At 50.7% G+C, this 16,270-nt stretch overlaps 1 protein-coding gene across 1 annotated transcript in view; it reads left to right on the top strand.

The window, feature by feature from the left end:
• Positions 1-832, top strand: part of LOC113949284 (IQCJ-SCHIP1 readthrough transcript protein-like) — a 60,042-nt gene extending 59,210 nt beyond the window's left edge. Inside the window, exons 4-5 of the mRNA XM_027647663.1 lie at positions 226-679; positions 828-832. Of these exons, the coding sequence (XP_027503464.1) occupies positions 226-679; positions 828-832 (459 nt within the window). The remainder of the gene's footprint in view (positions 1-225; positions 680-827) is intronic.
• Positions 833-16,270: the final 15,438 nt, after the last annotated feature.

Below are 16,270 nucleotides of genomic sequence, written 5' to 3'. Positions count from 1 at the left end.
CCGCCCCCCGAGCCCGCACCCCGCACCCTCCGCACCCCCTGCCCGCCCCGCACCCCCCGAGCCCCCCGCCCTCCCCTCCCTCCCTCCCCGCCCCGCCCGGGGCCGCCCCGCCGGCGGCAGCTCCGGAGCGCGGGGGCGGCCCCGGGGCCGGCGCTTCCCGGTGCCCGGCGGGCAGGAGCGCTCCCGGCGCCGCCGCCACGGCTCCCGTTCGCTTCTCTCCGCCAGGATTCCCGGGAGGATGGCATGGATTTAGGCAGCGACGCCGGCAGCAGCCGCTCCAGCTCGGAATCCAACTCCAGCAAAGCCACGCCGTGCTCGGAGGGCAAGTCCTCGCCGTGCCCCAGCAGCCTGGACCTGGCGGCGCTGGAGGACTCGGAGGAGGACTCGGAGGAGGAGGACGGGGGGTCCCCGCCGTGCCCGCCGCGCTGCCCCGCCGCCCATGGGCGCGGGTGCGGGTCCGTGCCCGCCGGTCCCCCCCGGCGCTCCGCCCGCCCGCACCCCCCGCCCCGCACAGACCGGGGGGCGGCCGCGGGGCCGGGAGGGCGGAGGGGCGGCGGGGCGAGGATCCCCCGGGAGCCGCAGCCCCCCGCGATGGACTGGGCAGCCCTGGAGAGGCACCTGGCGGGGCTGCAGTGCCGGGAGCAGGAGAGAAACCCCCGCGCCAACCCCGCCTCGGTGAGTGGGGAAGGGTCGCGGTGCCGGGGAGGAGCGGAGGGGGGGACTGGGGGGAGGCGTTTTGGGGGTCGGTGGTGGAGGTTGGAGGGAGGAATTGGTTTGTTCTGGTGGGATGGCACCTGGAGTGCTGCGTCCAGCGCTGGGGTCCCCAGCGTAAGGATGTGGAGCTGCTGGAGCGAGGCCAGAGGAGGCCACGGAGATGCTCCGAGGGCTGGAGCTCCTCTGCTCTGGAGCCAGGCTGGGAGAGCTGGGGGGGGTTCACCTGGAGAAGAGAAGGCTCCGGGGAGAGCTGAGAGCCCCTTGCAGGGCCTGAAGGGGCTCTAGGAGAGCTGGAGAGGGACTTGGGACAAGGGATGGAGGGACAGGACAGGGAGGAATGGCTTTAAGCTGCAGGAGAGTGGATTTAGATTGGATACTGGGAAGGAATTCTTGGCTGTGAGGGTGGGGAGGCCCTGGCACAGGTTGCCCAGAGAAGCTGTGGCTGCCCCTGGATCCCTGGAAGTGTCCAAGGCCAGGTTGGACAGGGCTTGGAGCAACCTGGGCTAGTGGAAGGTGTCCCTGCCCAGGGGCTGGAATGAGATGAGCTTTAAGGCCCAATTCCAACACAATCCATTCTGGGGTTTTCTAACTTTCCTGGAATATCTTTGGCCACGGCGGGAGCTGGTTCCCTGCTACTCCAGGGATGGGGCCGGGGATGCTGTTGGTGCCTGGTGGGTGCAAGGTGCCACCACCAGGCTGTCTGAGAGGTGGCTTTTCCTTGGAGAGGCAGAGGAATAACAGCTTTCCCCAGGCCGGGAGCGGTGCCAGGCTGGCGGTGCACGTTCCCCTTTCCTAAGGGAAAGAATCTTCCCTAAGAACCTGCTGTTTGTCAGCCAAGACGAAACCCCCAAACGCTGTTTTGCAGCAAACCCTGTAAATTGTGGTGTGATCTCACTCTTTGCAGAGTGACTTAGGAATTGCTCAGAACTTCGGAGCTGCAGTGGTGTTGTGTGAACAAGCACTGCAGACACACCGGTGACTCTGGTTGAGACTCTTCCATAATGTATGAATTCAAACGAATCCACAAAATCTCCTGGAAGCTCTGCAGGGAGCTTTGGGATGCGCTGGAACACGTGATGAGCCGTGTGTGCCTCCCCAGCCAGACCCTCCAGCCTCGTCTCTGGCTTTTCCTCAGGATTTTTTGGGTTTTTAAAAGGCATTCCAGCCCTTTACTTCCTGTGAAGTCATCGAGCTCAGGGAGGTGGGGATTTCCCCCCAAAGCCTTGAATTACAACTAATTGGTGACAAATCTGGGTGGGTGCTGGGCACGATGAGTAAGCTGAGGGCTGAGTGGGACTGCACCCACAAGGGGTGCTTTTTTCCAAAGCCTGAACGTTGTAGCCTCCGTGCCCTGAGGAACTGACAGGTAACATCCTTAATTACAGTCATTTGTGCAGAAACTCGGCTTAAAGAAAAAATACCCTCCTCATTTTTGTGGTCTAGGAGCTCCTTTTTGCAGCCTTATCTGATCAACTCTGCTGGCAGCACCCACTGCTGGAAACTCTTTGCCTCCAGGCATGTGCTTCTCCAGGTGAGCTGTCAGCGAAGGAATTTTGCCTGTTGACCCCTGTAAGGATTTTCCTCCTCCATCCTCCCCTTCCCTCCTGCCAGCACAAAGGCTCTGGAAGGCAATCAGGCTGCCTCACGCCCCGACTTGTCCCGCAGAGAGCCGGGGTTTGCAGTGCTGTGCAAACCCAGCGCTCCTCAGCAGCACATGGAGCTGGTGATGGACACCCCAGTTTGGGAATCGAGGAGCCCAACACCTTGAGAGCACCTCCCAGGGGTAGGACTGAGGTGCTGCTTCTCTCACACCCACAGCAACTGGTGGTTTTCACTCTACAGTGAGTTTTCCAGTGGAGAGACCTTCCTCCACTCTCCACCCCACTGGCTGTCCTGGAGGCACCTGAGGAAGTCCCTGGTTTGCTTCCCATCCTTGTGTTTGCTCCAGGATTCCCCTTCCCCTGGCTCACAGGGTGGAGGAGGAGATAGTCCAGCTCTGCTCCTTCCACTTCCCACCTGGATCAAAGGGAAAGGGCTGTTGGCAGCTGCCCAGACCCTGCTGGGAAGGGACATTTCACCTCCTGGCTGGCTCAGAAGGGGTGTTTGATGCCCCCGTGGTACCTCCTGCCCCTCCTGGGCTGTGTCTGTAGCACCCAGTGTTCCCCTGCATGGACTCAATACCTTCAAGGCTAAACCAGACCGAAGAGAAGATCTCTGGTTTTATTTTTGTTTTTCCTGCCCTTGACATTTCCCTGCGGTTCAGTGTCTTGCTGTTTATAACAAAACCTTGCCTTGCCCTGCTGGAAGCCCGAGTGTTTGTAAACATGGGAATCATGAAGTGAAAGCAGCCAGGAAAAAAGTTCCGAGGGGATGGACTGGGCTGCTCCAACTGCTGCAGAATATCTCAGGAAAAGGGAAATTTCACCAGTACAGGCCTTGGCTGGTATGGTCTGAAATCATCTCCTCACCAGGGACGGGATGTGAAAGCAGCTGCTGCTCTGAGTGCAAGTGTTTCTCAGGCTGATTTGTGTTCTCAGGAATCCAGAGGGATGTTTTATTAAGAAAAATAGAGTCCCTTCTGCTGTCAGCACCTGTATTTAGTTGCTTTTATGGTGCTCCAAGAGGAGGCAGGGCAGAGATCACTGCAGTGGGACAGGAATGACCCGTCACAGCTCGATCTGGGCTCAGCTTTGCTGCCCACTGTGTTCCTCACCGTGGGGTCACACGTGGGGCTGGGTGACTGGAGAGGAGCCCTGGCTGCTCCATCCCTCCCTCCTGTCCCTGGTTGGCTCCTTCCCAACCCGGTTTTGGGAGTTGCTGGTGCTCCACAAGCCTGCAGTGACCTGTGCTGTGTCCTTGCAAGCCCATGGGGACCTGTGCCAAGTCCTTGCTGAGGGACAGCACTCGTGTTGGACTCATAGGAGGAGGAAATTCTCCCTTCTAAGGAAGCTCTGAGATGGTTTTAGGAGGTTTTCCAGGCAAGGAAGATCTGGGCTGAAATGCAGGGAGCACTTGGGAATGCTTCACGTGGACTAAATGTCATTTAAGCTGGTGAGGGACCTTTGGTCACATCTGTAGGTGCAGAGATCTGCCCCAAGTTGCTGGGAAAGCTGGAAAAAGGGAATATTAATTACATGGAAATGGCTGTTGTTTTGCTTCCAGATGCAATCTCACAGCACAGACAAGGCAGGAGGGCCACAGCTGGTTCCTCAGGGTGCAGACGGGGCCGTGGTGGCTGAGAGATTCCTACCAGGACTTTTGGGAAGAGGCAACTGCTGCTTGGCCTTGGCGGCCCCAGGAAGTGATGCTGCTGAGAGAGCCCCAGGACCAGCAGGGTCAGGATCTGTCCATCCTGGCCATGCCACGTCCATGGGCAGGTTCTTCTCAAGGTGCCACCCAGGTCCCTAATGCCACACGGGACCGGTGGCTCTGGGAGAGTCCACATGGGTGAGGTGGGAAAATGGTGTCTAGAAATGGAGAATATTTCTTTTTTTTCACCCAAATAAAGGTACACTTGGGCAGACAAGCAGCTACAAGCCCAGTGGGTTGTGTTAGATGTCTCTTGAGTCTTCTGGACTCCACCTAAGGGAAGAAATCCCATCTTTTCTGAAGGCAGCGGATGCTCAGCAGGTTCATCACGGAGATGCTTGGATCAATCTCATCACCCAGCTGCACGAATCCACCCCCTCCCATTTTTTTAATTTTTCCCTCTTGCTCCGCTCCTGGCTGTCTCCAAAGCAGTAGCAAATGTGCCATGAGATGATTTATGGCTCCAGGGAGCTGTGGAGGTGCCGGGGAAGCAGCGACGCCCCGCTCGCCGCTCCGCTAATGGCTCCAATAAAATCCAGATCGGCCTTAATGGTTTTAATATTCTTCCCATCGCAGCTCCGAGGATGGTAATTACAATCAATAGGATGTATTGTCTGAGAATAATATCTGCAAATTCCACAGTCAATTAAAAAAAACCCACGCTCGCAGGAGGGGAAAGTGGCTCAGGCAGCTCCGACTTACCCTCGCTCGTGCCAGGCTGGGGAAGGGATGGCACTGCTGAGGGAATTGTGCTGCCCACAGAGCTTGGTGCAGGCAGTGGTGATAAAAGCTCATCCCCGCAGCCTCCAGGACTTCTGCAGAAGCTTTTTGTGTGGGTCAGGGTGTGCTGGAGCCTCTTTTTCATCACTAAAATATTCCTGCGTGTGCTGTGGGGACAGATTGATGCCCGTTATTGGGTCACTTCGGTGGTAAATACAACAGATCCCACATCAGCACTGGGTCCAGACACATCACTTGGCTCCAGGCAACATTTACAGTGTGTTAGGAACTTAAATTTGTTTCCTTCTGACTTATTTGGTCCTCAAGGTTGTCCTGAGCCAGTGGAGGTGGGCACGGTGCTCCTGCTCTACTCAGAGCTGGGAGTGATCGGCCTCCAGCTGCCCAGGAAGGTCTGCAGAGCACTTTGGGGGGTCCCTGAAAAGCAGAAAAGAAGATCCAGAGTTGGTGGTGACAGTCCTAAACTCACCAGGTGCAGGCTGGAAGAGTTTCAGGTCTGCATTTGGAAAGAGCCAGAAACCTCCTGGAAGTGTTGGAAAGTGTGGATGTGGCACTTGGGGCCGTGGTCTGGTGGTGAATGTGGTGGTGCTGGTTAACAGCTGGACTTGGTGGTCCTAGAGGGCTTTTCCAGCCTTAGTGGTTCTGGACTTGATGGTCCTCGAGGGCTTTTCCAACCTTAATGACTCTGTGATTCTATGGAAAAGCTTTAAGGGCTAAAGTAGGAGATGCCCAAAGCTGGTAGGATGGCATTGATGGCCCAGGTAAACATCTGTTTCTTCTGCCTGTGGCTTTGTTGTTGTCTCCTCTCACAGCTGCTGGAATTTTAAAGTGAATTCAAAGCATGTATTGCAGCGTGGAATGAAATCTTTAAATAACTTCATAATTGGCCGTGGACAGGGGTCTGGTTTTCCTGGGTCCGAGCAGCTGTCGTGGAAGGAGAAATGTGGAGACCAGGTTGGAAAGAGGGAGGAGAGAAATGGAGCCAGGAATGATGTTTCTCCACCCAACAGCTGCTGGTTAAAGCCCTGTGAGAGTATTGGACTGTCAGGAGCATGGATTGGGATCAAGCTCAGACCCTTGGTTCAGCTTGGAGTGCTGTGCCAGCATTTAGGGAGCAACCACGGCCTTGAAGATTGGCAGTAGTTTGCTCTCACTTCAAATAAGCAATAACTGCTTGATTGAGCTCTTCTGAAGTGTTGGTTTCTTCATCCCCAGCTGATGTGAGACGTTGCCTTGGCTGGGAGTGTTGGGAGCAGGGAGTGACAGCCGGGGCTTTAATGCCTGGGAGCAATTTTCCCCAGACAAGAGCTGTCAGCCTGTTAACTTCTGACACCCTGATTTCCAAAATCAAACTTCTGCCTTGCAGGAAATTGCCTTTCTGTCGTTCCTGCAGCCCAGGGGCCCAGCAGGACCTTCTCTGTCCACCTGACAGCTCTTTTACCTGCTTGATTTGCCCATTTAGGTCTTCACCAGGCAAAGCTGTGATGAGGGAGGTTCCTCAGGGCACTTAATTTGTTTTAAGGCTTTGACACGAAAACAAACCTTTTAACTGGGGAAAATGCCATCATTTGAGGCCAACTAGAGATCTGCTTTGTGCCAGTGTCCCTGGGGTGGGGACCTGTGGGATGTGTTGCAGGGAATCAGCACAGTGCTGGACTTTGGCCACATTCCACCCAGCTCAAAGGTCAGGGGAGGCTGGGGAGGTGTTAATGATCCTGCCAGAGTGTGCCAGGGCATTGAGCTCGGAAAACATCCCTAGGAATTCTCAATTCCTGTTCCTTGCAGTTTGTAATTACAGAGATTGGAGAGAGGTGTGTTTGCTGCTTCCCAAACCAGGCCAGGCAAACCCCCACCATTAATAACCCTGAGCAAAAGCTTTATTTCCATTGCTGCTGTAGAGCCTTTCAGGAAAGAAAGGGCTAAACACGGGGGGTGGCAGCACGTGGGGTCTGTTTGATGGATGATTCTCCTTTATTTGAGTGTTTCTGGGGTGTGAACTCCTCTGGGTGATGGAGCCCTGTGAGCTGGCACTGCTTCCTAGCAGACTGGTAAGTGGATGGTTCCTCTGGGATGTGGAAATCACCAGGAAAAGCTGAGAAAGTTGGGTTGTTTTAACACTAATGGTGTTGCAGCAACAGTAAAACTCCCTTTGATGTGCTTGTGCAATGCTGGGGGATGATGTTGGTGATCTGGCTGTGGAAAGGTCTGTTTTAACTCAATATTTTTGGTACTGGGTATGGTAAGTAGCAAACGTGAAGGATTTTCCAATGAGAGAAGTGAGTCTTTATGCCAATCGAAAATTTTAATGTCTCAGAACATGGTTTTGTTGGTGAAATCTTGAACTAAAGGGACTCTGGAGCCCCTCCCCTGCTGCTAATCCTTCAAATTCCCACTCGATCTGAAGTGTCTGGGTTGAAATAGCAGCAGGAATGCTTATTTGCCTGGATAATAATTATGTACTTAATGCATCTATTTCTTGCATATTAGGTGTGATAAATGCAAGGCACTGGGGGTTTAATTCTCAGAACTGACCTGTGCTGTGGAAAACCTGTTATTTTGGCCGTGGATGGAAAGTGTGGATCTGGCAGTGAGGTGGGAGGGGGGCTCTGTAACACCTGGAACTATGGAAAATGCTGCATGTGGAGGGGGAAATTATGGGCAGAGGGCATTTAAAACCATATAAAAAGAGGTTGCTCAGTGCAACTCAAAGCACAGTTGCAGATCTACCGAGGAGCACTCAAATTCCAGGATCATCCTGACTCCAAAACTAATGGTGACAGTTGTTGCTCAAGGACCTTTCTGCTGAAAATCCTTATTTAAATACTCTAAGTAATGCTCAAAATACCCCCCAAAACCTCACAGAGTGTGTTTATTACCAGCAGAATTGGCTTAGCAGTGATAGGAACTGCAAGAATTACTGTGGTTTGTTTCTTTATTCCTCTCTGCCTGGATTTGAGGTGGGTTTGCTTTAACTGGTTGGAAAATTAAGTGGTTATTTTCTAAAATTTGTGTAGAAGCTGGAAAGAAATATCTGGATCCTGACTGTACCCAGGGCATCATTTCTCCTACTCCTAAAACATCAGTAAAAATAAGACTTTTATGATGCTTTTTGAGGGGACACCCTGTTGAGGAGGAGTATAAAATTCCTGTGTTAAATTTGGTACAATCAGCACTGGAAGTAAATCTGATTTTTCAGGTTCTCCCAGTGCCTTACAATAGGTTTTTATTTTCTGAACCGAACAGCTGTTGAAAATAATCACATCATCTGATCAGTTTAGTGTTTTCCAAGGCTGGCCACTGCAATCCAGGAATTCCTATGGATCAGGGGCTGCTTCCCCATCCTCTGCCAGGCAGAGTAACTCTGCTGAGGGTCTCTGGTTCTCCTCCGCCAGGATTTGCTCTATTTTGTTCTCTGGTTCTCCTCCACCAGGATTTGCTCTATTTTGTCTGTTCAATCTGCAAATAATTCTGGTTTTGTGAGAGAAGTTTCCTTAGTTAGAATTAAAAAGGTTTAAAAATATTCCTCCCAGCTCTCCCACCGACCTGGCTCTGAAATCAATCCTGAGCCAGCACAGCTTTGGTGGAAAATTACTTTTCCTCTTGCAATTATCAGCAACTGTTGCCTTAGATGTGAGGTGCTACATAGTCCCTCTTTCCCTCAAGGGATTCCAGCTTCTTCCAGCACTTGGATCAATTTTTGGGGTGTTCATCTTTCCCTTTTGTGTCCCAGAAGTGGGAGATCCTATTTATGCCCCCCCTTTGGGTTTGCAGCCCAGAGGTTTGTAGATCTCCTTCAAATGAGAAAATCACACTAAGGACATTTGTTTCAGCTGCTCTGGGCTTTGTTACAGTGAAATCCGAGTTTTTTGGAGGAAATAGCTGCAATTTGGAAGGGTCAGGGAGGAAAGGGAAGTGCCGGGCTGAGATTTGATCCCCTCTCTGCTGGTAGATGGCAACGTTAAGAAATAAAAGAGAACTATATTAAAGTGCTTAATTCTTTATGCACACAAAAGCTGCTGGCGTGTGTGGCCTGTAGGGAATCGAGATGCTTTTAGTGAGTTATTAAAAATTTAATCTAAACTTTTTATTTCATGTAATTCCTACGTCGGATTTATTAAAGAGGGACTTGGGGAACTGGTAATTCTGTACCTGAGTCATGGATGGTCATCCTCCCCTCTGGCTCCTTGGCTTGAGGGGTGTTTGATGAGCAACTGTTCTTGGTAGTTAAGAAAAAAAAAATAATTAATCAGTGAATCATTCTTCCATCCTGACTCCTCTGTGCTGTGCTTTTGCATTAATGCAGAATATCCAGCTGCTTATTTAGCATTTATCCAGCTGGCCTTCCCTTTATTCTGCTGCTTCCTCAGCCATTAGTTCTCATTTTCAAAGCATAAACCCAACTTCTGGCTGTGCCTTGCAAAGACCAAAGATGCCTTTTCTTGGGAGGAAGGCTCCCAGCTTGTTATTGCTGTAGGCTCACCTGGGAGCTGTTGGGAGCAGCAGGGAAACATCCTGTAGCCTTGGGGGAAAAAAAACCAAACCAAACATCTCCAGGACCTTTTCCCAGTTTCTGCTTCTGGGAAGGGCAAAGTAGGTGAAAATCAGGGTCCTTGCAAACTTTGAATATGGGTTTGACCCCTCTTCTCCAGGAATTCCTTTGATCTGCATCCCAAATGACCAAAATGGATGATATTTCTGTAGATAAATAACATTTTAATTGCACAAAATAGGTGCTCAGAACTTGGCCAGTCCTCCCCCCTGCACAAAGGCTGGAGGAACTAACCTATTTCCCAGGAAATACCAGTCCAGGCTGTCCACAGGAGATGAGGGTTTCCCGCATTTGCAGCTGGAATCAGAGAACATTGAGGGATTGGAATGGACCTTGAAGTTCCTCGAGTCCCCTGTCCCCATATTGCCATGTAAATATATATATTTGGCTTGATGTAAAGATGAAAGATGAGTTTCTGTGGTGGTGGTGCTGGGCCATTCCCCACCCCAGATCTCTGCGTGGCTTGGTCCAACATGGAGCTGTGTTATCCCCAGGGAATGGCTCCAAGCTCCCATCCTCTCCAGAGCTCCATTTGCAGCCCCTCCTGCTTTGTTCTCCCCACGTTTTCATCCTCATGAAGAGCTTGGGATGTAGAATTAGCTGCAGGTTTATGTTACTGAAATTGCTGAGACAAATCATAGACCCTGGAGAGCTGCTGCAGCCTCCAGAAACCCTTCCAAGGCCTCCAGCATTCCTTTAGGAAGGCTGGAGCTCACAGCCAGTGTAGTGTCTATATAACAATTAACAGTGTTAATGCCTGTTAATTACTCTGATTTTCGTGTTTTGCCCTGGACCAAACCAAACTGGAATCAGAGTGGAAAAGTTTGAGGTCCGGATCCAACCCTGCCTTGATTCCCAAGGGGCAGCGTCTCATCCCAGGGATGATGTGCCGGTGACACAGTAACTGGAGCTTTAGGAAAAGGGGTTTTTTTTTGCTTGTTACATTAATCCATATGGAGGGGAATTAGTAAACATGTAACATAGCACGTGCCTGCTGGAGAAACAACAGTTTCCTGTAAAATAAACTTTCCCCAGGGAAGGCCACCAGAAGGATCCGGGTGCCTTGGACACGCTGCGGCTGTTTCCAGCCTGGAGACGAGTATTCCTTGGAGAACACCAACTGTGGGGAAGCAGAGCCCTCCTGTGCTCCCCAGCACAGCGCCCTGAGAGCTGGGGGACTTTATTTTGTCCCTTTGAGCTGTAATTGCTCTGCTGCAGCAGCCACAGTTCCCACCTCCCTCTCTCCTTTTCCTCCCTTGCCTCTGGGGTTTGGTGTCACCCATTCCCTTTCTCCCTTGTCTCCTGGTTTGAGGCCAGACCCAGACCCAGCTCCATGGGTGGGGTGTCAATCCAACCTCCAGCCCAGCCTTTGTCACTCCAGACAGTGTCCTACACCCATGTGGGACAAGCACAAACAAGGCTCCAGCCAAGGACAAACAGGACTGAGCCAGACATTGAGGGGATGGAGCATGTGCAGGAAAGGGGACGGAGCTGGGGAGGGGCTGGAGCAGCAGGAGCAGCTGAGGGAGCTGGGGGGGGCTCAGCCTGGAGAAAAGGAGGCTCAGGGGGGACCTTCTGGCTCTGCAACTTCCTGACAGGAGAGGGGTGACGGGGGAGGTGGGGCTCTGCTCCCAGGGAACAAGGGACAGGAGGAGAGGGAATGGCCTCCAGCTGTGCCAGGGGAGGGTCAGGTTGGATATTGGGAAAATTTCTTCACTGAAAGGGTTTTCCAGCCCTGGCACAGCTGCCCAGGGCAGTGGTGGAGTCCCTGTCCCTGTCGATGTGGCACCTGGGGACATGGGTCAGTGGTGGCCTTGGCAGTGCTGGGGATGGTTGGACTCAATGATCATAGAGGGCTTTTCCAGCCTCAACAATTCTGTGATTCCATGGTCAGTGGCTGTGAGTAAACAGTGGCCATGACTCTGTTTTACAAAGCAGGCCTGGCTGTGGCTTTAGTTTCGTGTTAAAAGGTCATTTATGATCCCTCTGCTCTGGGCTGGCAGCTCCTGGGAGAGATGATGGAGAGAAGCTGTGCAGCAGAGACACAACAACCTGACCTGGGGTTTTCTTTCCCCAGAAATATAACCTCTATAAAATCCAGAGATATAATCTCTTAATTTCTCTGTAGAGGGAATCTGAGGCCAGAACCAGCCTCTGCTTAATGGCACATCCCGAGGTTGTGCCAACACCTGATTGCTGAGGAGTTCCTGAAGCTTTGCCAAAACATCCCTGGGCTTGTTTGCAGGAGTAGGGCTTATTCCTAGAGCCTGTCCTGGTGATGTAGCGGTGTAATGATGGATTCAATTCCCTGACATGAAAGGTAGGAGTCCAAAGTGGCATTAAAAGCAGAGGCTGTGGTAGGGCCCAGGATGGGACGAGTGTTCCTGCTCCCCTGGCCGTCTGCAGGGGCTGAAATTGGGCCAAGACACAGCTTTATGTGCAGCACTGCTCTCTTTTCTTCTTTACATTTGACTTTTCATTTGTCTTCACGAGTGTTGAAGCACCAAAGCCTTATTTCACTGCTTAATTATCATTATTCCTTTTAAACTGGAAAATTACGGTGGAGCAGCTCACGGAGCCAGAACATTTTGTGTGCGTGTTAGTCCTGCTGGAAAAGGGGTTTGGAGACATGAGGGCTGCTCTGGATGAATGGGATGCTTAGAGAAGCTCAGGAGACAGCCCCAGTCATGAGAACAAACAACAATTCTCTGGGTTTTGGTCTCAGGAACAAGGGGCCACTGTGTGCAAATGCGGCCCTGCTGTGCCGGGGTGATGTGATGCTCCCAATCCTGCTCCCAGGTATCTTGAGCATTCCCAGGGATTTTCACATTGGAGGTACTGGAAAGCTGCAGGCTGAGCTTTGGTGTTCCTTTGTGTTTATATCAATCACAGGCTGCTTGGAGTTGGAAGGGACCTTAAAGCTCATCTTGTTCCATGGGCAGAGACACCTCCCACCCAGGCTGCTCCAAGTTGGCCTCGGACACTTCCAGGGGTGGGGCAGCCACAGGTTCTCTGGGCCTCACCCTGGCAAGAATTTCTTCTTTACTAATCCCATGGCTTCATCCCAAGAGAAAACTGCAAGTTGCACCTTCCCCTTTGTGCTCATCCAAATTAATCCTCTGGGAGCCAGTGCTGCCCTTGCTGGGCCCTTCTGCCCTCAGGGGCTCCATCACTCACCTCAAACACTCCATTTGGACACAAAGATGGTGCAAGTGAAAAAAAATCCAATCCCCCAACCTCTACCAACCCCCTGACATGCCTGGCTGTCAGTACTGCTCCGATTCCAGCAGACACCTTAAAATGAATCACCTTAAAATAATCTTTATTCCGTGTAAAGACTCGCAGAAAACAAGACCCCGTGTTGTCAGGAGGAGCTGGAGGCTGCCAGAACAAGAGGAAAAGAATGCCTGAGGTAGAGCAGGAGAGGGGGGAAAAATGAGATTTAAGAGACAAGAGTCTTTTCTTGCTCTTATATGGTGCTGCTCTGCCACCAGCAGCAGCCCTGTGGCTCCCTCTCTCCATGACTAATAAGGCTCACTTGGGATCCACCCTTGCTTATCCTGTTATTTTTAGCTTTTTCCAGCTTCATGCTCTCTGTGCCTGCCCTACCGAGGGGGATAACTTCATGTCTTATTTTAAACACTGGGTTTGGTGTCAGGAAGGGGCAGAAATGGGATTTCTTAGCATTGATGGAATTGGTTTTGGGGCTGTAAGTGATACCCATTAAGGGTAATCAGCTTTCTGCCCCGGGCTGCTGCAGCACAAGAGGATTATTGGTTTTCCTTTCTCGAGTGACAGTGGGGTTGGGAGGCAAACTGAAAAAAAAAATCAGCTTTACAGCCATTTGTTTAAAGGCTGAAAAGTTAAAATCAACCTGAAGCAAGAGCGGGGCTTTACTCACATTGGACCTGTGTTTGCTCAATCCCATCCTTCCCAAACTCCCTGATCTCAGCAGTGTCAGGGATTGGACTTCTCTGAAGGATTATTGGTTTGGGGAGTGTTGTGTGCGTGGTATAAGTAAACTTCCCCAAAAAGGTGGATTTCTGGCAGTAAGCTTGGAATTAATGGGGATCTGCCTTCAGAGCTGTGGCAAAAATCCACAATTTCTGTCCTGCCCATGACTCAGAGGAAGGTTTGTCCCTGCAAACTCTTTTCTTGAGGAAGCATTTAAAGGGCACAAAGTCACCTGTTTGCACCAGTATATTCATATTGATGGGCTTTGCTTCTGGTTGAAAAGGAAACTTTTCATTCCACGGTGTGTTTGTAACCCGGGTGTGTTTATTCTTCAGCCTACAAGTCCCTGCTCTGGGCTTTTTATCGCCCGTTTTGCAATTCAAATGAGCTGTAAAATAAAGCCAGCCCAGAAATAAGCCCTCTCAGCTGTTCCCAACTGGAAAGCAGGAGGGGAATGGAAAGGGATGGATGACCTCGAGGCAACCCCACGGCAGGATAACCCCATCCCCACCCCCAGATGTTGCCCTCTGGCTCCTGTGGGGTCACAGCCTTATTTATAAGTGATAACTCAGCCCCTGGTTTTTGCTGCAGGATGAAATAAGTGCAGCCCCGTTGTACAGGGCACACGAAAAATGAATTAATCACCTGTATTTAAATGCAGGTTGTGCTGCTCTGCCTGCCTGCAGTTCCAGGGATTTTTGCCACAATTAAAAGGGCTTAATATTTCATCCAGAAATTACTTTTGGCCCCAGACCAGTGGCTTAATGGTTTCTAAGTGTTGGGCATGGGATGTGAGATTTCTGCCTCCAACTCAGCAACTTCCACATAATTCCTGCTGTCCCAGGCTGAGGAAGGTGAAGGCCACCCTGTCCTTCATCCTCTCAGGGAAAATCTCTCTCTTGTCCTGCCATTTTACCCTTCTTCGCTCTTATTCCTGCAAAAATACATTCATTCTCTCTGCTGCTGTTAAAATGTGTGTCATGGGGCCCGGTGCAGCTTTATTTTTTCCAAATATGTTTTCGAAAAGAGCAAATTTAATATTTGAAAAATGAAAATAAATAAAATAAGCAGGGGGAGGAAGGATAGGGAAACTTCTCTGTGAGCTGCATGTGCTGACCATGGATTTGAAAATATATAACTGGGTTATTAGGGCAGTGAAAAACCTCTATTAAATTTGATTTCAAAGAGATCAGATGAAGATGTTCCTCACAGCTCACACTTTAATGATTTTCAGCTATTCTGTGTCAATATTTATAAAGCTGCAGCTTTGGGAATATTTCATGGAAGATTTCGGATGGTTTTGGGAGCTGATGGGTATCAGGATTCTTCACCCCAGCACGGCTTGGAGCAGAAAATAGGATTTAGAGATGAAGTCAGGGGGTCTCCTTGATTGCAGGGTGGTGTGGATGCCCTGGCTGATGGTGCCAGGCTGCTCCTGGTGAAGGCAGGGGGTGAGGTCGGGCACAGCTGGTGCAGCAGGACTGGGAATGCTGCTGGGAGCAGCTGTCCCTGGGCTGGATTGGCACATCAGCTGCAGGGAGGGAGGGTGGCTGAGCTTTGATTTCGGTTCAGCTCAGGGCAAATGTCACCCAACCCAACCCCTCTGCTTTCCCAGGGTGCAGGGCACTGTGTGTGCCAGCCAAAAATGGGGAAAATTGGGTTGTAGCCGATGGGATTTGCTACAAATCCTCTCCCCAATGGGGTAGAAATAGTGCTGCAGACTGAGGTGGGTTGGAATATTTGAATTTATTGGTGCTGACACCAAACCTGACAAGTTAGCCTCGTCCTGCTGAAGAACTCGTGTTGTCCATGAGCATTCTGGGAATATTGCATTTCCCCAAGAATATTTTATTTTTAACCATGTATATCACATTGCAAGGAGGCAGCTGAGCTTTGCTGTTCTGTATCCTCACATTCTCTAGGTGCTGGTAGGTTAAATGGTTCATGGAATCAGGGAATGGTTTGGGTTGGAAGGGACCTTAAAGGTCATCCAGTGCCACCCCCTGCTGTGGGCAGGGACATCTTCCACTAGCCCAGGTTGCTCCAAGCCCTGTCCAACCTGGCCTTGGACACTTCCAGGGATCCAGGGGCAGCCACAGCTTCTCTGGGCAACCTGTGCCAGGGCCTCCCCACCCTCCCAGGGAAGGATTTATTCCTAATATCCAATGTAAATCCACCCTCCTGTAGCATAAAGCCATTCCCCTAGTCCTGTCACTCTTGTCCCCAGTCCCTCTCCAGCTCTCCTGGAGCCCCTGTAGGCACTGGAAGCAGCTCCAAGGTTTCCCTGGAGACTTCCTCTCTCCACTCATTAGCAATGAGTGCTTGGTGGGCTCATACCTGCTCCTCATCAGCCTGTAAATTCTCTATTAAACACGTGTGATCCAGCTTATAAATTGCCCAATTAAAAATTCAGCCTGTGTGGTACCAGCGAGCCTCCCTTGAATGGGTTCCATGGAAAAATCTGGTTGTTTTCCCTGTGTTTTGTTGCTTTTATGTCACCAGAGATTTATAAATATTTTTGTGGCTTAAATGATTCCCTCCAGTTCCCTGTTTGACATCCTGTGCATCAGAGGAATCAGGAATTGCTGTATCCTTCTGTTCCATGTTCTGAGGGAAGAGAAAATCGTGGTTTGACTATGTATTATGTATTTTTATCCTAAATTAATCATCTGGTCCCCCTGTTCTTCTGGGGGGAGTTGTAAAGATGCTGCTTGGAAAGGACTCCAGAAACCTCCAGGGAAGTAAAAGGGGCATGGAAGAGGGAAGGGCTCTTAAATCATTGGAGATTTATCCTCTCATAGAGCAGAGTAACACATCCAAAATGATGGCAAAGCCCTCAGCATCATCTTCCTTAAATAAAAAAGTAATAGTCTAAAACATTATCCATGGGTGTAATCCAAACAAATGCTCCCCTTTCAAGCAGATGTCTAGTATTAACTGATTAAAAATAATCTCTTTTCTCTTTATTTTTCTTGCTGGATTTAAACCCTGAGAAAGCTTTAGCTT

Source organism: Corapipo altera, unplaced genomic scaffold (assembly GCF_003945725.1).
Source record: "Corapipo altera isolate COAL_440 unplaced genomic scaffold, ASM394572v1 113, whole genome shotgun sequence".
Lineage (NCBI taxonomy): Eukaryota > Metazoa > Chordata > Aves > Passeriformes > Pipridae > Corapipo > Corapipo altera.
Note: the sequence above shows the minus strand (reverse complement) of the source record. Positions and strands in the feature narration are given on the sequence as shown.